Source organism: Rhineura floridana, chromosome 12, assembly GCF_030035675.1.
Source record: "Rhineura floridana isolate rRhiFlo1 chromosome 12, rRhiFlo1.hap2, whole genome shotgun sequence".
NCBI lineage: Eukaryota > Metazoa > Chordata > Lepidosauria > Squamata > Rhineuridae > Rhineura > Rhineura floridana.
This window is the reverse complement of record NC_084491.1, coordinates 41,034,948-41,058,858: the sequence shown is the minus strand read 5'-3', so window position 1 is coordinate 41,058,858 and position 23,911 is coordinate 41,034,948. Positions and strand designations below refer to the sequence as shown.

The following is a 23,911-nucleotide window of genomic DNA, read 5'->3' as shown; positions in this document are numbered from 1 at the left end:
ACCTGGGGACTTCTGCATGCGCAGCAGGTGATCTACCACTGAGCGATGGCCCTTCTAGATTGAATTCACCCAGATTTCTTCAAAGTGTCTGGTGTGTGTGTGAGAGCGAGAGAGCGAGGAGGGGAGCCTTCCAGTCTGACAGCCTCTTGTTCCATCCATTCCTTGCCTGCAGTTTGGTGGCGATGGCTGAGAAGAGCCTCGACCCCACATGTGTCTCCATCGCCCTGGAGGACCCCGTTTGCAACGCCGGCTCGCAGGACGCTCCCCTCCTGACCACCCACCTGAAGAAGGTGGAGAACCACATCACGGATGCCCAGCGGTTCTCCCACTTGCCCAAGCGCTCGGCCGTGGACATCGAATTTGCTGACGTGTCATATTCTGTCCGCGAGGGCTCCTGGTGGCGGAAGAGAGGTAGGGGGTTCTTCCAAGCAATGCACTTTGGCTCAAATCCTGGAGTAGCTTGTTCCCGGGCCTGTTGTCTGGAGGCTGGCATTTATTTGCACGCCTGCTGTTCCCCTAGTCCTTCCTTCCCTGCGCCTTTACGGCTCTGTGCTTGCAAGCATATGCGCATGCATACACTTCCACATGTGTAAGTGTATGTGCCATAGATACAATTTGCTGGTGTCCCTTTTAAAGCAGGCATATAATAGGAAGAAATGTGTGGAAAATGGTGACTAATGTGCATACTAAGCTGCATCTGCCTCTGAATCACAGGCACAGCCTGGCCTGCCTGTTAACTACTTAGGACATATTTCTTGTGCGAGGCTTCTCGTTCTTCCTCGAATGTGAACTGAGAGGCTTCACTGTTTGGTTGAGTGATACAGAAAAAGCGTGGGACCTGCAACAAAATATTGCAGCTTGGAGGGAGTGCTTCTGTTCACTGCTCGTCAGCTGTGTCCTCCCCCATGTTACCCTGTTCCATGTCCCTGCCCCAACGGTCAGTCATCCTGCACTACATGCTCACCGAGTATACTCAGTCCTCATGGGGCTGTTTTGGCATTCCTATCTTGGGATTCTCCCTCTGATTTTTAAAAATATTTCTGCACATCTTAGGATTCCCTCAAACCTGCTGGTGCCTCCCTTTTGTGTGAGTGGATGGTGCCATTTTGACCATGTAAGCATGGTGCTTGCACCTGAACATCAGAAACAGAGAGCATTGGTAACTTGTGTGGAAGTAAGAGAGGGGACTGGAAACTGAGGACGGCGAGGCAGGGAAAAGAATCGGCAAAAGCACCACTGCTAACTTTTGAAATCCTCAGGGAAGGGAGATTTTTGCAAAGGCTTGACAGTAATTACAAACGTGATTCTTCCTTGTAAAATGCAGTAATCTCCTGCCTAGTTTGCTGGGAAAGGAGTCTGCAAAGGAGGAGATGAGAGAACTTAGAGGCTTTGATAGATTTGCTTGAATTTAAAGTCTAGATTAGTTTGACTCTAAGGTCTTGCAAGCAAATCTTGCAGGACTTTAGACTACACCTGTCTAGCAGATCCAATGTATTGAAGTTATCACCTTAGCTTTGAAAGCCCTTTAAAACTTGTCATGCATGCAGGGGAGCTGAATGGCACTTTGCAGTGCTCTGCTTTTTGTGTGGTGAATTAAGCTCAAGTCAGCTTTGCTCTCAAGCGATTTCTCATTAGTGACGATAGGGCAGAGTTAGGGAAACCATAATGAATGTAAGTTTGTTTCACCTTCATTGAAGTTTGTAAACAAGGTTATTGTCAATTAAAGCTGCCATCTTGTGTGCACTTAAAATGGGAGTAAATCCCATTGAACTCAGAAAATAAAATTACAGAGTTGGCCCATAACCTGTCCAGTAGCCAAGATGGCTGGTTTAATGCATATCACTTTGCAACATAGCTCAGCTCCTTTACAAGCTAAGGGGCTGGAACTGCAACAGGATTTTCCAGGATTTTCACAACTTGGCAGATATGAAAGTTCTTTCCTCCTTCCATGCCCCCCATCACAAGTGCCAGCCTCCAACTCAGAAGATCCACCCAGCTACTGCCTTATAGCTGTCAATAAACTGAGTCTGGGCATTTTAATATTTGCAATTCTTATCAAATTTCTAAATATCTGGAAAGCAAGCGGTGTTAAGCTTAGGAAACAAGGGCATTGAGTAAGCTTGCCAGTTGATGTGGTCACAGTTGATGTGGTATTCCAGCCCACCTAACCTGGGGCCCTCCAGATGTTTTATGCTACAACTCCCATCAGCCCAAGCCAATGCTGGCTGGGGTTGATGGGAGTTGTAGTTCAAAACATCTGGAAGAGGCACCAGGCTAGGGTTAGTCATTCTGTTCAGTTCAATGCCAACTGTTTTTGAATCAAGTTGAACTTGACCTTGGAGATCTGGGTCCAGACACTCCCCACTGTGTTATTCTCCCAGCATATCTCCAAAGTGGACTGTTGTTTATTTCTCTCATGCCAGTGGGGGGAACTGAGGTTGGGAGGTAGGGATTTGTCAAACAAAGCTGTCTTTTCTTCTTCTTCTTCTTCGGTCCTCTGGCTTCTGGTGTGTGCAAAAGTCATATTCCATGTGCAGGATTGTTTGGAAAGGGATAAAATTATCAATATTGTAATGCCTTTGTAGAAATCTATGATGCAACTGCATTTGAAATGCTGTGTGTACAGTTCTTGTCACCTCACCTCAAAAGGGATAATGCAGAGTTGGAAAAGTTTCAGAACATGACAGAGGCGTATACAGTTACGTGTAGCATGGAGAAAGTAGATAGGAAGACATTTTTCTCCCTCTCTCAATATCCTAGAATCCAGCTGGGTGATCCAATGGGGAATGGTGGGAGATTCAGGACAGACAAAGTATGATGATACCCTGGGCTCCTACTGGGAGGAAGAGCGGGATATATATCTAATAAATAAATACATTATGTGTGGCCTATCCTTCACCCAAAGGTCCCAGGATGGCTCACAAGAGTTTTCAAATACTTCATTAAAAACAAACAACCTAAAATCAAAAGGAAAGACTTCTTCTTCACCTGGTTAAACTATGGAATTTGCTCCCACAGGCTATAATGACAAATGCCAACCTGGACGGCTGTAAAAGGGGATTAGACTGTTATATGGGGAGGGACCATCATTTGGGGACAGGGCACCTGTGGCCCTCTAGAGGTTGCTGGGCTCCAACTCCCATCAACCAGCATGACCAACGGTCAGGGAAGATGGAATTATAGACCAGCAACATCTGGAGGGCCGGAGATCCTCTGCTCCGTCTCTCCCCTGGTCCCACATAGGGATATAGTCTTTCTGCCCTGCCCTGCTGCCTGTGATGATGGCAAGTGAAACTACAGAGGCAGGACTTCTGCATCTGAGACCAGGGCCAGGATGTACGGGGACTCCCCATCAGAAGGTGTGCCTTGCTCTGCTGAGTGTACATTGAAGAACCGAGGCCTTGGTGCAAGGCGACAATCACGTGATGGACGAGGAGCTAAATTTAGCATCCATTTCCTGCCCCAGCCATGGGCATCTTTTTCTCTCTTTCTCTCTGAGCTCTCTGGGGAGTCTTATCCTGCGTAGGCGGCAATCTTGCTCCACGCATATAAATCAGTGCTGTGGAAAGCCGGGGAAGGGTGGTAGGTGATGGCTGGGCGTAATGAGCTCTTCTTAGCGGGAGGTCAGTCACCAGCCCCCGGAAAACAGAAGGGAAAGCGGAGCCAACAGGGAGATGTTTGGTCTGGAAGACCTACAGGGTTGACATCGCCAGCAAGGGGCAGAGCAGAGGGTGTTTGGCTCAAGGAAGAGTCCGCACTGGAAACCATTAGAAACAACGGGAGCGGACTTATACAGAGGTTGCATCCACACCATACGTTTAAAGCATATGGTTTTCCCTCCCAAAGAATGCTGGGAATTCTAGTTTGTTAAGGGTGCTGGGAATGGAAGCTCTTAGGGAAGCCATGTGCTTTAAATGTATGGTGCGGATGTGACCAGAGTCACACTCTTGGTCCATCTAGCTTAGTATTGCCTGCACTGACTGGCAGCAGCTCTCCAGGGGTTTAGGTATGGGACATTCTCAGAAGATGCTGGGGGTGGAGCACCTATGCAAATACTCCTTTAAGTGAGGGGTGGGGAGTCTCAGTCCCGGGAGCCAAATGCAACCCTCCAGGCCTCTCACAGGGACATACCACTCAGCGGCCCTTCTTAGCACCTGAACCTCTTTTGCCAGCCTGGAATGCATCCCTTGAACTCCGATCACGCCTCTTGCTTACCTGGATGAAGGATGGAGAGGCGTGAGTGAGTAGAAACAAGGGGACATTTGAATATGTTGCTCTGCCCACTATTGCCTCTGGCCTCACCCACCACTGGCATGGGGCCCCTGGAAGGCTGCCCAGTAGGAAATGTGGCCCCCAGGCTGAAAGTGACTCCCCACCCCTGCTTTTTAGGTGCATGGTTGGCTCCCCTTCCAACAGGAGAGTAGCACTCCCTGAGAGGTGTCCAAGGAAGCATGGCTACACCCATGCTCCTCAAAAGCCTGTCATTCCAATGAAGTACCTGTTACCCTCACCCTCTAAACGATTTATTTCATTTTTATTTTATTTTATTCATTGCTTTTATATCCCACCTTTGCTCCAAGGAGCTCAAGGTGGCGTGCATGTTTTGCCCTCTCCCAACGTAATCCCTACAACAACCCTGTGAGGTGCGTTAGGCCCTGAGGCACCGACTGGCCTAAGGCCTCCCAGCAAGCTTCATGGCTGAGTGGGGATGCGAACCCTGGTCTCCCAGGCCCTGGTCCAACACTCTAATCACTGCACCACCAGGCCTGTACAACTTGTGCAAATGACCACATCAAATGACGGCATCAAACACAGCCCACCAGCTGTGCCTGGTGGCTCACCAGGGGTTTGATCAGCCTCCCAGTTTGTCTACTTGTCCAGGACTGTAGAATAATTTAGTATCCCGGTACCTGATAACAGACTGCCTTTGGCTTGGCAGATCACAAGTTGTGCAAGCCTGCACTCGATTTCCCCCCCAGATTGTTTACCTCTTCGCTTCAGCTTTAGGGAAGAGGGAAAGGGGTGGGCTGGAATTGACAACAAGCGGCTGCATCTCTTGTCTCCTGAGCCCTAAGGAGTTTTGCTCTGCCTAAGCCAGTAAGAGCCAGGTTAATCCTACTTGGAACTGACTTTGTGGAGCCTTTGAAGAGGACATATCCTCCACTGTCCGTGACTATAAGCAAACTCGGAGCATCAGTCGGGTAATCCTGCTTTGACAGTCCTCGCCGCCTGCCTAGCCCAGGTCAAGATATCTGGGAGAGATTTGACCCCTTGCTTCATGCCATCCCTAAGGCGAGAGGGCTGATGGGAACAATTGGGACGGGTTTTTCAGAGCGCTCAGCATCAAAAGCTTGCCTGCGCTTGCACTGACCGTTGTGTGACCCTCTCTGTTTGTGCCTGGTGTCCATGTTTTGCTCCGTTACTCTTTAGGGCAAGGACGGTCGCTCCGTGGTAGAGCATCTGCTTTGCATGCAGAAGGTCCCAGGCTCTGGGAAAGACTTGCATCTGTGAAACCCTCGGAAGCCACTGCTGGTCAGTGTAGATAATACTGAGCGAGATGAACCAATGGTCTGACTCAGCAAAAGACACCTTCCTTGGTCCCCAGAGCTGACTGATGGAGAAAGGTGGATCCCTTATTGCAGGTGGAGAGGCCGAGAACCCAGGAGTCCTGTTCCCCAATCCCTTGCACCCACTGTAGCCCAGGGGGTGGCTAACTGGTGGCCCTCCAGATGTTGTTGGACTGCAACTCCCATCAGCCCCAACCAGTTGGCTGGGGCTGGTGGGAGTTGGAGTCCAGCAACATCTAGAGGGCCGCAAGGCAGCCACCTCTGTCCTAGCCCAAGATCTAGCAGGCGGTGCTAGACACTTGTCTGGGAAGAGCTGTGATGCTCAGCAAGTCCTGTGGACCGTGATTGAGCACATACCCGGCAGTTGAGAATGTCCCAGGCTCAGTCACTGCTGCTGTTCACCAGTTAAGTACAGCGAAGGTGGATGGCATCTGGTTCGTCAGAGGAAGAAAAAAGGGGGATGCCCCAAAGGGAATCCTGCAAGCAGGCCCTGAGGGCAAGAATGCTCTCCCCGCCGGTGATTCCCAGCAACAGGTATCCAGAGGGTTACTGCCTCCCAACAGTGGAGTTTGGGCATAGCCATCGTGGCTGGTGGCCATTGATAGCCTTATCCTCAGTGAATTTGTCTAGCCCTCTTTTAAAGGCATCCAGACCGGCGGTCGTCACTGCCTCTTGTGGGACCTGAAGTGACAAGACGTGAAGAGATCCTCACTTGAAACCTTGGAGAGCTGCTACCAGTCAGAGTAGGTCATGAACTGGGTAGGCAAACAAAGGTATAAGGCAGCTTTGCGCATTCGCAGCACTCTTTCTGCCACGCAGCCCTTCTCGCAGGATGACTCACCACAAGCTGGTGTGTACGTTTCAGAAAGTAGTGTGCCGTCATTGCTGCCTGGGTCTTGCTGATGTCACCTATCCTGAAATAATGAGGTCACAGCCTTAAATGTCTGCTCTTAAATAAAGCCAGGGGCACCTAGCTCAGGACTGTCCGGTGTCTACACTGACCGGCAGCGGCTCCCCAGGATTCCAGGCAGGAGTCCTTCCCAGCCCTACCTAGAGATGCTGGGGACTGAACCTGGGATCTTCCACATGTAAGGCAGGTGCCCTACCACTGAGCGACAGCCTAAACTATTGGACATGATGCCCCGTTGTTAGATACTGTCATGGGTCTCCAAAGCTGAGTTGCACCAGGGTCCTGCCTGAGTAGATGAGACTTGTGGGAACTGTCCAGACAAACCAACAGGACAGATGAGAGGTCCAGCTGGGAAGACGGGTGTGTGAGTTTGACACTTGTCTGCTCAGGGCTGCTCAACAGTTTTCGTTTTGTCTCTTGCCTGGAGGAGGGCCGTAGCTCCGTGGCAGAGCATCTGCTGTGCACCCAGCAGGTCCCAGGTCCAGTCCCTGGTATCTCCAGGAAAGAATGGGAATGACTCCCTGCCTGAAACTCAGGAGAGTTGCTGCCACTCAGTGTGTAGACAGCCCCTCGCTCAGGAAGGAAGCCTGAGAGAATACTAAAGAGTTAAGCCCCAGCTGATAGCCATCAGCCTCAAGTAACACATCATTGGCTGGCAGCAGTAGCTGGGAGGAACCAGTCACACATATAAAGTCAGAGCACCCTAGTGAGGGAGCCTGCTCCACGAGCTAGAGGGAGCCCCAGCTGACAAAGCGTCAAGGCCCCAGCTGACAAAGCGTCAAGGCGAGTTAAGCAGCAGAGCAAAAAGAGGGTAAGTAGCTCCCATTTATTCCATTATTTAATTGAAGTAAAACAGCTCAGAGCAATAAGTAATAAGGGCAGCCCAAGGTCACCCTGAGCTAGGAGCCAAATCCTGAAAGAACCTATATCTTAGGAGACAGATCCTAGGAGAAGGAAGCGTATAGAAAGCTAGTTTTCAACACCACCCTAGCAGGAAAGCTTCAGGGGACACTGTAAACAAGGCTAAATTCCAGTCGGAGAGAAGGGGGAAAAGGAAACTCCACCGATAAATACAGGGAGAGAGTCAGCTCAGTCCTTGCTAAAAAGGGCAGCTTCAGCCTTCCTGAAACACAACCACAAGCTCTGTTTCCCTAGGTTAAACAAAGGTCAGGCTGTTCTAGGTGGGAAAACAACAAACACAAAAGACTTGCCTGGAAGGCGCAGCCCCTTGCTGAGATTAAAAGCAGCCAAAAGCTTAAACAGCCCCGCCCCTCGCTCAGGAAGGAAGCCTGAGAGAATACTAAAGAGTTAAGCCCCAGCTGATAGCCATCAGCCTCAAGTAACACATCATTGGCTGGCAGCAGTAGCTGGGAGGAACCAGCCACACATATAAAGTCAGAGCACCCTAGCGAGGGAGTCTGCTCCACGAGCTAGAGGGAGCCCCAGCTGACAAAGCGTCAAGGCGAGTTAAGCAGCAGAGCGAGTTCGGCAGCAGGGCGAGGAGGCCAGGGCCCCCCACTCTGCCCATCTGTTCCCTGACCTCAACTAAACCGCAGTCTCCAACCCATTGACGTAATAAACCTTAAACAAAACTATGCAGGTAAGAAGCCAGCAGGGGTGTGGGGGCTTTCCAGTGTTTTGCACCGCCTGCAGCATGTATGACTATCTGCCTGTTGGACAGAAGTCGTGGGTGTGCTCTCGGTGCAATGAGCTCCTGGCTCTCCAGGAACGACTTCATTTCCTTGAGGCCAAGGTGGCGGACCTGGAAAAGCTGAGAGAGGCAGAGAGGTGTGTGGAGGAGGCCTTCAGGGACGTTATAGCTGTGTCCCACTCCAACGATGATAGCTCTCCTGCTATCATGGACAACGATGGTCTCGGGGAAGGAGAGCATCCAGCTGAGGAAGAGGGAAACGATCCCTTAGAAGGGACCCATTCCTTGGGGGATGAGCAGCTATCCTCTCGTGCCGAGGATATATCTCCAGGGGGTGGAGGGATCCTTGTAGTGGGTGATTCGATCATTAGGAACATAGACAGTGGGGTGTGTGATGGGCATGTAGACCGCAAGGTGTTTTGCCTGCCTGGTGCGAAGGTTGCGGATATCGCCCGTCGTTTAGATAGTTTGGTAGACAGTGCTGGGAAGGAGTCAGTGGTCGTGGTGCACGTTGGCACCAACGACATGGGGAAATGCAGCCGTGAGGTCCTGGAAGCAAAATTTAGGTTGCTAGGTAGGATGCTGAAAGCCAGGACCTCCAAGGTGGCTTTCTCTGAAATGCTACCGGTTCCACACGCAGGACCAGCCAGACAGGCCCAGCTTCGCAGTCTCAATGCGTGGATGAGACGATGGTGTCGGGTGGAAGGGTTTGGATTTGTTAGGCACTGGGGAACATTTTGGGACAAGCCGGGCCTGTACAAAAGGGACGGGCTCCACTTGAACCAGAATGGAACCAGACTGCTGGCACTTAAAATTAAAAAGGTGGCAGAGCAGCTTTCAAACTGACTGAGGGGGGAAACCCGACAGGAGCTGAGAAAGGTCCGGTTCGGAATAAACCTCCCCCCTGGGATAAAAACCAAAGAAATTATGAAATTTTAAAAGGGGTAGGCCTAGAAGTAGGCATTGTGAGAGCAGGGGCACAGGATATAAATTCAGAAGAGCAAAATTACCACAGGCCTAACCACAAGTGCCAAAGACACTTGAAGAGAGACACTGCTTACAAGAGCCTGTACGCTAATGCTAGGAGCCTGCGAACCAAGATGGGAGAACTGGAGTGCTTGGTCTTAGAGGAGAGCATTGATATAGTGAGCATAACGGAGACCTGGTGGAATGGAGAAAACCAGTGGGATACGGTTATCCCTGGATATAAACTATATTGGAAGGACAGGGAAGGACGTATTGGTGGCGGAGTCGCTCTATACGTGAAAGAAGGCATTGAATCCAGCAAGCTCGAAACCCCAAAAGAGGCAGACTCCTCCACAGAATTGTTGTGGGTGGTGATACCATGCCCCAGGAGGGACTTAATACTGGGAACGATCTATCGTCCCCCTGATCAAAATGCTCAGGGAGACCTTGAGATGAGATATGAAATTGAGGAAGCATCCAAACTAGGAAATGTGGTAGTAATGGGTGACTTCAACTACCCGGACATAGACTGGCTGCATATGTGTTCCAGTCATGACAAAGAAGCAAGGTTTCTAGATATTCTAAATGACTATTCCCTAGACCAGTTGGTCATGGAACCGACCAGAGGGACGGCAACCCTGGACTTAATCCTCAGTGGGGACCGGGACCTGGTGCGAGATGTAAGTGTTGTTGAACCGATTGGGAGCAGTGACCACAGTGCTATTAAATTAAACATACATGTAACTGGCCAATTGCCAAGAAAATCCAACACGGTCACATTTGACTTCAAAAGAGGAAACTTCACAAAAATGAGGGGATTGGTAAAAAGAAAGCTGAAAAACAAAGTCCAGAGGGTCACATCACTCAAAAATGCTTGGAAGTTGTTTAAAAACACTATATTAGAAGCTCAACTGGAGTGCATACTGCAGATCAGAAAAGGTACCGCCAGGGCCAAGAAGATGCCAGCATGGTTAACGAGCAAAGTCAAGGAAGCTCTTAGAGGCAAAAAGTCTTCCTTCAAAAAATGGAAGTCTTGTCCAAATGAAGAAAATAAAAAAGAACACAAACTCTGGCAAAAGAAATGCAAGAAGACAATAAGGGATGCTAAAAAAGAATTTGAGGAGCACATTGCTAAGAACATAAAAACCAACAACAAAAAATTCTATAAATACATTCAAAGCAGGAGACCATCTAGGGAGACAATTGGACCCTTGGATGATAAGGGAGTCAAAGGTGTACTAAAGAACGATAAGGAGATTGCAGAGAAGCTAAATGAATTCTTTGCATCTGTCTTCACAGTGGAAGATATAGGGCAGATCCCTGAACCTGAACTAACATTTGCAGGAAGGGATTCTGAGGAACTGAGACAAATAGTGGTAACGAGAGAGGAAGTTCTAAGCTTAATGGACAATATAAAAACTGACAAATCACCGGGCTCGGATGGCATCCACCCGAGAGTTCTCAAAGAACTCAAAGGTGAAATTGCTGATCTGCTAACTAAAATATGTAACTTGTCCCTTGGGTCCTCCTCCGTGCCTGAGGACTGGAAAGTGGCAAATGTAACGCCAATCTTCAAAAAGGGATCCAGAGGGGATCCTGGAAATTACAGGCCAGTTAGCTTAACTTCTGTCCCTGGAAAACTGGTAGAAAGTATTATTAAAGCTAGATTAACTAAGCACATAGAAGAACAAGCCTTGCTGAATCAGAGCCAGCATGGCTTCTGCAAGGGAAAGTCCTGTCTCAGTAACCTATTAGAATTCTTTGAGAGTGTCAACAAGCATATAGATAGAGGTGATCCAGTGGACATAGTGTACTTAGACTTTCAAAAAGCATTTGACAAGGTACCTCACCAAAGGCTTCTGAGGAAGCTTAGCAGTCATGGAATAAGAGGAGAGGTCCTCTTGTGGATAAGAAATTGGTTAAGAAGCAGAAAGCAGAGAGTAGGAATAAACGGACAGTTCTCCCAATGGAGTGCTGTAGAAAGTGGAGTCCCTCAAGGATCGGTATTGGGACCTGTACTTTTCAACTTGTTCATTAATGACCTAGAATTAGGAGTGAGCAGTGAAGTGGCCAAGTTTGCTGACGACACTAAATTGTTCAGGGTTGTTAAAACAAAAAGGGATTGTGAAGAGCTCCAAAAAGATCTCTCCAAACTGAGTGAATGGGCAGAAAAATGGCAAATGCAATTCAATATAAACAAGTGTAAAATTATGCATATTGGAGCAAAAAATCTGAATTTCACATATACGCTCATGGGGTCTGAACTGGCGGTGACTGACCAGGAGAGAGACCTCGGGGTTGTCGTGGACAGCACGATGAAAATGTCGACCCAGTGTGCGGCAGCTGTGAAAAAGGCAAATTCCATGCTAGCGATAATTAGGAAAGGTATTGAAAATAAAACAGCCGATATCATAATGCCATTGTATAAATCTATGGTGCGGCTGCATTTGGAATACTGTGTACAGTTCTGGTCGCCTCATCTCAAAAAGGATATTATAGAGTTGGAAAAGGTTCAGAAGAGGGCAACCAGAATGATCAAGGGGATGGAGTGACTCCCTTACGAGGAAAGGTTGCAGCATTTGGGGCTTTTTAGTTTAGAGAAAAGGCGGGTCAGAGGAGACATGATAGAAGTGTATAAAATTATGCATGGCATTGACAAAGTGGATAAAGAAAAGTTCTTCTCCCTCTCTCATAATACTAGAACTCGTGGACATTCAAAGAAGCTGAATGTTGGAAAATTCAGGACAGACAAAAGGAAGTCCTTCTTTACTCAGCGCATAGTTAAACTATGGAATTTGCTCCCACAAGATGCAGTAATGGCCACCAGCTTGGATGGCTTTAAAAGAAGATTAGACAAATTCATGGAGGACAGGGCTATCAATGGCTACTAGCCATGATGGCTGTGCTCTGCCACCCTAGTCAGAGGCAGCATGCTTCTGAAAACCAGTTGCCTGAAGCCCTAGGAGGGGAGAGTGTTCTTGCACTCGGGTCCTGCTTGCGGGCTTCCCCTAGGCACCTGGTTGGCCACTGTGAGAACAGGATGCTGGACTAGATGGGCCACTGGCCTGATCCAGCAGGCTCTTCTTATGTTCTTATGTTCTTACTGAGTCAGATGGACTAGTGGGTCTGACGCAGTATAAGGCAATTCCCTGCATCCCTATTAGAGTTATACCAGGCACGAGCACTAATGTGACCCATTCTCCACAAGTGCAGAGGGCGATCTTGCACGCTGCTCGAGTCTGGCGCAGTGGCGTGCAAAACGCCCGGTTTGCACTTGTGGCAAACTTGCCTCTTGTGAGCATCAAAAGGCAACCCAAGGAACTCTGCTGTGGGGGGAAGACAGCCGGCTGCAAGTGAGGCTGTTGCCCAGAATGGCACTGTGACAGAGCTGCCTTGGGGAGAGGAAACATACCCTCTGGTTCCGTGGGTGTGTGAAAGGGGGCCGGGTGCTCCTTCTGGGGATCAGGCCCCATCAACTGAGCCCTGGCTGTGACTCAAAAAAAGAACGCAAACCTTGCAGGGAAGGGTGCCCTCTCTGGCATTGCCGTTGTTGAGCTAGAGGCAGGCGGGGGTTACTAGCAGTCGATGAACTCGAGTAACCGCTCCGAGCTGCAATCGTGTCTGAGTGGCAGGCGAGCTGCCTAATGCTGGGGGGAGGGGGGAGTCCCTCCCATTTTTGCTGGGTTTTCTTGCAATCACTGGCAGATTAAAATCTACTCACTTTTTTTTTGTTCTTTTTGCAAAATCCATATCTGCCTTCCCCTCTCTGACCAATGAAGCAATGCTTTTGTCTGTCTGTCTCAGTGGTTCTGTGCATGAGGTCTGCCATTGTTAGGGCTTCACCTGAAGTATAGGGCTCTGCCCCAGAACCTGTTTTCAGTGCTGGGGCTCAGCCATGGCAAGTAGCTGGAGTTGGGAGGGAAGAAGAAAGTTCTCTCTGAACATGTGCAGAGTGCTTTTCTTGCAGCACTGAATAACTGCAAACAATTGGGGATTTCGCTTGTTTGGAAAGGGGAGATTTGGGGCAGGCTTTTGCCCCAGCAAGCAATCTGTTGTGGAGGCTTCCGGCGACAACTTATGCAGTGACCAGTTCCCCCTGAAGGAAAGAGAATAGGCTTTTCATTGTGGTCTCATCTGCATTGTAGAGTTGTGGAGGGCCTTGCTTTTGTGTGAAATGAAGTGATTGCAAAGGGCATTTCTTGCCTCCCCTTGATGTGCGCAAATCCATAAATTCAATTTAGATTTCCAGCAAAAAAAGCAAAAACAAAGTCATACATGCAGGGCACACGCCTCAGTCCCAGTTACTGAAATCTTTGTTGTTGTTGTTGTTTGAAAAATGGTTTATCAGGTACTTTCCCCCCATCTCCACAGTCTCAGCGTGCAAGTATGGTTTGGGTGGAAGTTTTTCCAGCCTGCTTTAGCAAATGTACTGTGTCAGGATTTAACGATTTAACGAGGCAGAGAAAGAGGTTCTAGAGCACAAAAGATAGGATCTACAAAAAGCGATTAAATTAGGTGGATTATAAATCCACGATCCTCCTAACCGGCTGGACTCTTTGAGTGAAATCAGGCTGGCTGGGATATTGGTCCTCGTGTGCTTCCCCTCTCTGTGATGGAGGGCATGGCTTAGAGCTATTCTCTTGTGCAATGGTGTATGAAGCCACCGCTGATACAGTTTCTCATGTAAAGGGATTCGTGTTCAGTTGTTACATTTCCAGATACAGTAATACCTCAGTTAACGAAGTAGATGCGTTCCTGGACATTACTTCTGTAACAGAAACTTTCGTACCAGTGGTAGGAATAACGTGGAAAGAACAGGGATAGTTTCCTACACCACAAAACAGAAGAGCAATTCAACATATTTCAGCAAACTTTTTATTCAGAACTAACAATACACGTGTAATGAGACCATTTGAAGGCTTCTTCCAAAATGCAGCCAGGGATGCATGCCTTACCTTTTTTTTCCCCTTTATCATGGAGCATCTTTCTATAGCAATCTAAAGCTTTGAGCACTGTTCTCCTCTCCGTACACTTGAGCAGGCAGGCAAAGAGCTGCTGCCACCACCACCCTGCGCTTGCGCTTTCCCTCTGTCTGCCATCCTCCCCTGCACTCAAGCAGACGCTTCTGCAGTAAACAGTGCTTCCAGGGCACCCAAAGCACTGTTTACTGCAGAGGTGCCTGTGCCACCTGGCAAGGAGCACCATTCCAGCCACACATGAGAGAGGTTAGTGCAGCAGCTGCAATCCAGTAGACAAGGAGGCACATTCTGACTGTGTCAGAGTGTGTGCCCCCTGTACGCCCCCCATGCCAAAAACACTTTGTTAAAAAGAGCTTCTTTCCTGGAGGATTTGTTAACTGAGATATTACTGTATTGTACCATTTCAAGTGTTGAACAGGCTCCATGGAGGCACGCTGTCCCCTAGATAACACCTAAGCTTTTCTAATACAGTCTTTCTTGCCTGGTCACTTGTGAACAATCTTTATTCACCCCAAGTGACCAGTTGGATGGCTATTAATAAGCCTGATATAGCAATTATGAAAACATAAAATAAGTATGCCAGACTTCTTCTTGGGATTGCATTCTTGATTATGTTCCATACCGTCTTGTGGTTCAGCATTCCACACCCCTAAAATGCTGAAGATGGGGGTTAAGGCTCTCTCTGTCAATGTTACCTACCCCAAGCAAGCATAGGAAAATCCATCAATGAAAGACACATGCACACAGCTTTTTGTAGCATTTTGGGTAAGTGGGGGAAGCCTGGAATTATAAACAGACTGTTTTCTAACTGCTGTTTGGTTTTTATTTTATTTATTGTAATTTATTTTTGTTTAAATTCAGCCCTCCCATAGGCAATATCTTCTTTTCAAAAGCATGCTTAGTTTTTGCTGGAAGTTGTTAACTTTGTTCTGCTCAGTGATGCCTGTGGTTTCAGATTTATTCTGTGAGAAAGAGACCAAACGTACCGGGACAAATGTCAGAGCCGGCCTCAGCCAGAACAACTTGAATGGAGTCTGAGTTTATAGTCTCTTCATCCGCATGCCTTGCAGTGGTGTGCCTCGTCCTGTGATTTTTCACTCACTCCCTTCCCCCCTTCATTTGGACCCTCTCCCTGCATTATCATCCCCAGCCAGATAGACAGCCACACATGCTGCACCTGTGCTGTCTCCCTGGGCAGCCATTTGCCAGGAATTGTGGGAAAGCACATCAGACTTTGTAGGCAACTACGGGGCTGCATAACATAGTCTAGACCAATACGTTGAACTGACTCGTGGCAGTGAGCCAAGTCACATATAGGAAAGAAAAGGCAACTGTTTCCTTCCTAGCCCAGTTAGTTGGTGGCTTCCACACTAAACCCTTCTAGTGCTGTTGAAGCATGACTTTTCTACCATCAGCTGGGAGTGAAATTAAATTGCTGATTCCGCATTGCACTTAATATATAGCACTCTTTTACAGCAATGCCCCTGGCCATGGCCAAGATCCTTTTCTAATGTTTACTTAGAAGTACGTTCCATTCAGCAAAGGCCCCATGCAACTTTAATTAGAAGCTTCCTCTTTTCAGCTTCTGTTCTTTTGTATTGCTTCTCTTCAGTGCAGGGACAGAATAAATGATTGATTGTATCTTTATGCCCCCTAATTGCCATGTAATTAGTCAGTTCCTGTTCACCATTTGGGGGACCGTTAATTACCGATTGGATCTTGTTTTCCTTTTGATTGTGAAATCCTGCCATTATGTTTGTCAATTTAATTTCACCGTCAAAAGGGGAAAAAACAAAGGACATTCTTATTTAACCAGATATGAATGTATGTCTGTCAGTCTCTCTCTTTTAATAAACAAGTAAATAAGCAGGCTGCAATCCTAAACACACATACAGTGGAATACTTCTGAATTAACATGCATCATTTTGCATTGTGTCCTAGACCTCTTCCTTCTCCTCTCTCCCACACACACCCCACAAGTCAACAGTTCCTTCACACTGCAGACCCTCTCCCTATAGTGATGACTCCTCCGAAGTGACAGCCCTGCTGCTGGTCACATGCTATCCAACTTCTTCAGCAACAACAACAACAAAAGGTGCTAATTGGACACTTAAGTCCCTACTAATGCTTAAGCATGATTAGCAGCTGCGCCCAGCATTGCTGGGTGTATGCTAAGCAGGTCACTGTCGGCCATTGCTCTGGTTGGCCTGAGCAGGAACAATTTTGCCAGGTCTTCAGAGACTTGGGGGAGGAGCCTGGTAGGATGTGGGTGGAGCTTGTTGGGGTATGGGTGGAGCCCAGTGGCACCTGGCAGTCAGGGGGCTTGGTGGGCCAGGAGGCAGAGCTGAAGCCTGGGAACATCCTTGGTGGTTATTTGTAAAACACCTAAAGTGCGCACTGCTAGGTGCTGTGTGAGAATAAGGAACACATCGATTTATATGAGACAAAAGGAGAGCGGAATTGGAGGGACAGGGTAGAGATAGCACCATCAGGGAGAGAGCGAAAGAAAAGCAGAGAGTTAATCATTTAGGAAGGGAAGGAAAACTGACAAAGCCAAATAATGATGTCAAGAGGGAAATGCAAGAGAACAAACAGGAGTTTTAAATAATTTCTTAAACGGAGACAAAGAAAAGGCTTCATCTAGCTGAGCAGAAACCATAGCCTGCTCATCCTTTGAGATTTTTTTTAAAGACTGTTTCCTTTGGAAACCCCAAGAAAGAGGCTGAAAGTTGCAACGGAGACCTGGCACCCTTAGGTGCAAGAAATGGGTGTAACAGGATAAACCGGGGTGTTGTCATCTGGGATCTCGGGGGGTCTTAGACCCTTTACTTTTCTGGGGAGCAGGGTCCCATGAGGTTCCCTATGTCTCCAGCATCGTACAAGCAAATCAGCATGAAAGGAGATTGCATTAGCCACTGAGAAAAGTCTTCTAATGTGCTTCCTTGTCTTTCCTGCGGATTGGAGCCAATCAGAGTGGAAGGAGGTGAATCAGCCACTGGGAAGACTCTTCTCAGTAGCTAACACTGCCCTTTCTTGAACCACCTTAATTGTGCAAACCTAAAGTTCTAGTATGTCTGAATCCCTCCAAGTCTCCAAGAAGGCCAAGGATGGATGGAATTGTAGTGCCCTCTAGTGTTGGTACTCAAGGATGGCTTCACATATGTCTTTTTTTCCTCTCATGTTGTTGTTATGTGCCTTCAAGTCGATTACGACTTATGGGCGTTCCCTGAAGTACTGCAGGCCTTGTTGGCCCTACTGTGGGCTGCCTTGATCCAGGGAAAGGGCACTGTGATGTTGGCAAACTACAGTAGGAACCAAAGTTTTTGTCTATTCCATGTAGGTAAGATCACACCTTTGCATTCAGAGTTAATTCCTCCCAAGCAATGTTCCTTATTCCTGAGACTCCTTTACTTGAGATCATTTCCAGATGACAGCTGCCTGATAGGCAGCAATTCAATAGGCAAGCCTTCCTCAGAGTATGGAGAGGACACAATGATGGGAAGGGCTGTAGCTCAGTGGCAGAGCATCTGCTTTGCATGCAGAAGGCCCCGGTTCAATCCCCAACATCTCCCAGTAAGGCTGGGGGAGACCCCTGCTTGAAACCCTGGAGGGCTGCTGCCGGTCAGTGTAGACAATACTAAGCTAGATGGACCAGAGGTCGGACTCGCTATAAGGTAGTTTTCTGTGTTGGTAGAATAACATCATGGGCTGAATTCCTGCCTTCCTGTTAGGCATTAGTTGAAAGCACAGCGGAGGGGGTGGGGAAGGTGACATGATCCCTAGCAAGGAACTTACTACTGTTGCTTGTTTCATTTATGAATCGTTTCCCCCTTTGCTGCCCTGAGATCCCTCGGGATATAAAACTGTTTAAAACAACAGCACATGCATAAAACCGATGCAATTCCTAGGCAGATACCAACTGGAATAAAGGTTTTAGAAGGCTCACTACAGCACTCTTCCCACCTGCGATTCCCAGCATCTGGCATTCAGAGACACTGCCTCCAACCAGAAAAGAAGAATGTAGCCATCGTGGCTAGCAGCCATTGGTAGCCTTATCCACCATGGATTTGTCTTATCCTCTTCTTAAAGCCATCCAAGTTGGTGGCCATCACCAGGGGTGTAGTCATGTAGAGATGCGGGGGGTCGTAGACCTGTTACTTTTTTGGGAGCAGGGTGCTGGCCACAGGTCTCTATGTGTGAGCTAAAGCCAATCAGCATGAAAAGGGAGAAGAGACCTTGTCCTTTCATGCTGATTGGAACAAATCAGAATTAAAAGAGGTGAGCCAGCCACTGAGAAGACTCTTCTCAATAGCTAACACGCAGTCTCTCCTTTCATGCTGATTGACTCACAAGACAACAGGGAGAGCAAGGGAAACAAGGGAAAGTGGAAAAGGGGGAGTGGCTGTGAGGGGTGTGTGGCATGGCTATAATGAAGGGACCCTGCACTTCTGAATTTCCCACTGCCCTACTGGCCATCACTGCTTCTTGTGGGAGCAAATTCATAGTGTAACTATGTGCTCTGTGAAGGACTTTGTTTTGCCTCTCCTGAATCTTCCAACATTCACTTTCATTGGATGCCCATGAGTTCTAGTAGAGTTGCAGGAACCTGCACTGCCTCTAACCACAGAACATTTGCAAACTCTCCCTCGCCCCCCACCCCCAACACCCCCCCACCCCCACACACCATCTTGCGGTTCCCTTGCTTTCCCAGTAGAGTCTGCTTCTTGCTCCATCTGCTTCAGGATACAGCTGTAGGGCTGATGGGATCTGTGTGTGGCCTGTCTGTCTTCTGATAAAGCACATACCACAAGGTTAGTTGGATGTGTGTGCATAGGTTGAGAATGACGAACAGATGTGACAAGCACAGACAGACAAAGCCTGAGACAGACAGCGATACCCACAAAATAGATCTCTCCTCCATCCTCTTTCTGAAGTCTTTCTCAATGCCCCTGGCCAAGAATGTCATCATGCAGCGTGATTTGCTCGGAGCTGGAACCTCTGGGTTTTGCCAGTTACTAGTTCAGGCAGGAAATTTGAGGGTGAAAAGGCTTCCTGCTTATCACCCTCTCACGCCTCTCCAAGGCTCATTTTTACCAATTAGTTGCAAAACTCAGACTTCTGTCTTTTCTTCCTAGTGGTTACAGTCCAACTACCAAATTCTTTCTTTCAGCGCCGCCACCATCACTCCAAGAAGGTGACATGTGGGCAATAGCCAGTGGCCACCAGCCATTAAAAGTCATCAGTCTCAGTTTAAACAAGTATCTTCTCTTGCCCGCAATGCCCAATGAGGAAACTTCTTCAGCTGTTAGCTGTATGAAAGCTGGATGGGGGGAACCATATCACTTTATATTGCCTTTTTTGTTTGCCCTAATAATGGAGGTTTAGAGCTATTTGGCTTGGGCAGCCCCATATTATGTGCCCTCTACCAAAAGTTGGCAGGTGTGTCCTCCGTTCAGGCTACCTTCAGTCTCTTTCTTGGATGTTGGTCCTCCCAGATGTTGTTGGACTCGAACTCCCTTCATCCCTGACCACTGGGCCTGCTGGCTGGAGCTGATGGGAGATGGAGTCCAACAATATTTGGATTGCTGCAGGTGCCTCATCCTCCCCCCAGCTCCATGGCTTCCAGGGCAGCCTTGCAACCTGCTCATCTTTTTCTCCTTTTCCAGGATACAAGACACTGCTGAAATGTCTGTCTGGAAAGTTTTGCCGTCGTGAGCTTATTGGGATCATGGGCCCTTCCGGAGCTGGAAAATCGACCCTTATGAACATCCTGGCTGGTTACCGGTGAGGCAATACTCTTCCTCATAGAGAGGCATATTTTTAACTGAAGGATCTGGATCTTTATCACTATGGACTAGGCATAGGCGAGAAATTAGATTCAGTTTGCATTGGAAGCCGAATCTATCAGTTTCACACTTTCCTAAACAACATGAGAACTGAAACACAGCTATCCTTCAAAATTCACAAAATTACATGAATTGTGCAATGCTGTTCGCCAACCAAGCAATGTTTACAAAAAATGCGTATATCAGGGGGAAGTATGCATAAAAATGAGTATATGAGTGAAAATTACATACAGTGATGCATTATATGATTAGAAATGGCTTGCAAAAATGTATCCGTTAGTCAAAACTGCCTGCAAAAATGTGTTTACTAGGAGAAAATTCACACTAGAATACTGGAGAATTTTCACAAACTGCTGCAGAAGTGGAGAAATGAATTTAAGATTGGAAAAACAAGAAACTGAGGCAACCAAAATGGACAGATCTTTATGTCCTGAGTACGGACAGCTGCTGCTCTCACTGCTGTTACTTTTTGTGGTCTGTAGGATTTAATAATTTAAGAGTGTCTGAATAGCAGGGGTAGGGAAGGGGAGAGAATGAGATTGAGACTTATTCTGGAAAGGAGACAGGGCCACATGGTCTTGTTAACGTATAAAGCCCTGAATAACTTGGGACCAGGTTCCCTCCAAGACTGCCTGCCCCTGTATTGAGACCTGTAAGATCACTTAGATCAGCTGGGAAAATTCTGCTTATGCATCGCACCATACAGAGCATCACAGGGCAGTGACCCGAAAACGGGCGTTATGATATGCCCTTCGCTCTGTCATATGTGAAGCTGCGACCATCAGTTCCTTCAGACACCTTGTAAAGATGTGTCATTTTGCCCCAGCCTTCCCTGACCCATAAGTCCGGAGTCTGTTTTTGGTTCTGGAGTCCTCTGAACCCCTGTTTTTTTTTGTTGTTATATGATTTTATGTTATTGCTTCATTGCTTTTAAGTTGCATTTTTGTTTTAATGTTGTTCATTTTTATACCGTACACCACTTAGAAATTATATGATATTATGCAGTTTATACATGCCTTTTAAATAAATAGAATTTGAGGGAACCAGAGACTTTTATTTGGCTAAGAAAGTGGAGGTAATGAGATGGGGTATATCTAGAGCAGCCTTCCTCAACCCGGTGTCCTCCAGATATCGCTGGACTCCAATTCCCATCAACCTTGGCCAACATGGCCAGTGGTCAGGGATGATGGGAGTCAGTGTCAGCTCCAGAGTTTAAAAGTCCCTTGGGCAATACATCCTCCATGGGCCCTCTCCACCAGTGACTCTACACCCTCACTGCAGCAGGTCTTGTTAGTGGGGCCCCTGCTGGGGTGCTGGCCCTTGGCAAATGCCCAACCATGTCTACTGTTGATGTCGTACTGCAAGGGAGGGCACCGGGTTGGGGAAGGCTGGTCTAGATATATCGTAGCCCTTGACTTCTCCCTCTCAGCAGGCTGGGGCAGGCTGAGCTTCCATTGCAGCTGCAAAAGCTTCCATATCTAGGTCAGGTGTGGGGAATCTTTGGCTCTCCAATTTCCATCGCCCCTGGCCATTGGCCATGCTTCCTGGGGCAGATGAGGGTTCAGCAACATCTGGAGGGCCAAAGGTTCCCCACGCCTGATATAGCTAAAGACTTGGGCCATATGGTCCGCAAAACCAGATACTTGGCTGGCTGGCTGGCTGGGTAGACAGAAAGCTGCAACCAGTTGCAACACATTTTTGCCAACCAGGAAAACTGATGAAAAGCTTATACTCTCGGTACTTCCAGGGAGACGGGCATGAAGGGCCAGATTCTCGTGAACGGACGGCAGAGGGAGCTGCGCACCTTCCGGAAGATGTCTTGCTACATCATGCAGGACGACATGCTGTTGCCACATCTCACCGTGTGTGAGGCTATGATGGTGAGAGAGGGAGAACGGGGTTCCAGAAACATCGGGGGTTGGGAGTGGGTTGTGTCAGGTCTACCAAGGAGGAGTTTGGAGTTCCAGAGAGAGCTGCAGAGGTCAGGACTGAAGAGAGAGTCACTCCTTGATTGCAAGGCAAGAGCTGTGAGCCCACTAGTCGCCTACAGCAAGACCTGCCCATTGGCCACCCCTGGAAACAGGCTGATCTGCCGATCAGCTGTAAAATCTCTTTGAAGCTGATTTTTCAAAAAGCACACTCGAGCTGCTCTCACCAGGTTTTACATTCAAAAGGGCGGGATTTGACTAGTGTCATGTGCCCCCTTTTTCCGGAGAGAGAGGTGGAGACACACTGGAACTGGCAGAACAGGGAGTGTGTCTCTACCCCCACCTGCCCCACTTAATGGATAATCCTACATGGGGAAAAAATGGAAATGGACTGCCTTCAAGTCAATTTTGACCTATGGCGAGCATATGAACTGGGTTTTCATGGTAAGTGGTATTCAGAGGTGGTTTACCATTGCCTTCCTCTGAGGCTGAGAGGCAGTGACTGGCCCAAGGTCACCCAGTGAGCTTCAGGGCTGTGTGGGGATTCAAACCCTGGTCTCCCAGGCCGTAGTCCCGCACCTTAACCACTGCACCACACTGGCTCTCTACACATTATGGACCTTATATCCTGAGAGCTTATTGTTGTCAGGATCACATGGGGCACCTTCTTCTGAATCATTCCACTTCAGACTGCAGGAGCCGTTTTTAACTGTACTTTTTATTGTTTTTCCACATTGTATTTTGTAAATGAGGACAGGCCATAGCTCAGTGGTGGAGCATCTGATCAGATTCAATCCCTGGCATCTCTTGGTAGAGTTGGGAGAGTCCCCTGTAGGAATGAAACCCTGGAGAGTCACTGCCAGTCAGTGTTGACAATACTGAGCTAGATGGGGGCCATTGGGTCTGACTGAGTATAAGACAGCTTTCGGTATTTCTCTGTGTAATTCTTTACTGTTCTTTATTACGTTTATTCGTCACTCACTATGTAAAATGTCTTGAAGCAACTTAACAATTGTAAAAAACATACAAATACAAACGTTTAAAACAAACATTAAAAAAGAATAGAACATTATTTACTAGCCATGACCTGTTTTTACCTGTGCTGGCGACCGTTTGCAGGAGTCCAAACGCGCTAGACTTTTATCAGCCGGCTGGATGCACATTAATGCGCTTGGATCACTTCCTAAATAAAATGGTTTTGCTTTCCCATGCAGGTTTCTGTCAACCTGAAGCTGAATGAGAAGCAGGAAGTCAAGAAGGAGCTGGTGAGTTTGAATACTTGACATGTTTGAAAATCCAAGAGAGAGATTCAGGCTGCTCCCTCGATCCTGCATCTTCTGACTGAAGATGAGCAAGGGAAAAAAAAAGAAACCCTAGGCCTGATATTTTAATATATTTTTCTCCAGCTCTATTTCAAAAGCATCCCCTCCAACCCACACCCGAAATGAAATCACTTCTGGATGTTCATTGTTACTGCCTTAACAAAGTTTGGGATGTTTGACGTCTGCTCTGCTTCCAATTAGAGCTCCTCCGGATGACCTGTTTATTCAGCTTTCATCCTGATTTGCTTGCACAAAGCTTACACAGAGATTAGACAACGTCCAGTCCTTATTGAGCATTCATCACGATTTATTTGCAGGGATCTTATACAGCAACGAGACTTTGTCTTGATTGGCTTGCACGGCGCTTATACATCATTCTGCTAATCATTCTTTCGTATCACATTTTTCAGTCGGTTTGCTGTCCTAGGGCAACAGAGTGCTTGGAACCGCTTTAATTGTGCAAACTTACATTTCCAGTATGCACTGGAATCCCTCACAGACAGTGTGAAGGTGACTTGATGTTTGAGTCTTCTTTGAGTCTGATTGAGGCTCATGCTTGACTTCTAGCCAAGGTTAGCTTAATTTAAGCTACAGGAGAGCTCACCTCCTCCCAAGTTCAACTTAGTTGTCAGAAGCCTTGAAGGGTTAAAAACTATGTAAAGAAATAAAATGCCTTGTTGAATGTGATACCATATTGATTAGATGCCAAACTATCTCTATTGCATTGACATCCCTCTTTGCC

The 23,911-nt window shown here is 47.7% G+C and overlaps 1 protein-coding gene across 4 annotated transcripts in view; it reads left to right on the top strand.

Annotated features, from left to right (window-relative positions):
* Nucleotides 1-23,911, top strand: part of ABCG4 (ATP binding cassette subfamily G member 4) — a 48,367-nt gene that overhangs the window by 6,945 nt on the left and 17,511 nt on the right. For 3 of the 4 annotated variants that reach the window (XM_061592437.1, XM_061592435.1, XM_061592436.1), the window contains 4 exons: nucleotides 173-411; nucleotides 19,740-19,857; nucleotides 21,667-21,799; nucleotides 23,062-23,112. In XM_061592437.1, coding sequence (XP_061448421.1) covers nucleotides 183-411; nucleotides 19,740-19,857; nucleotides 21,667-21,799; nucleotides 23,062-23,112 — 531 coding nt within the window. In that variant the 5' untranslated portion in view covers nucleotides 173-182. Of the gene's footprint in view, nucleotides 1-172; nucleotides 412-7,201; nucleotides 7,289-19,739; nucleotides 19,858-21,666; nucleotides 21,800-23,061; nucleotides 23,113-23,911 lie in introns of those variants that run through there. The other variant, XM_061592438.1, reaches the window with a different exon arrangement.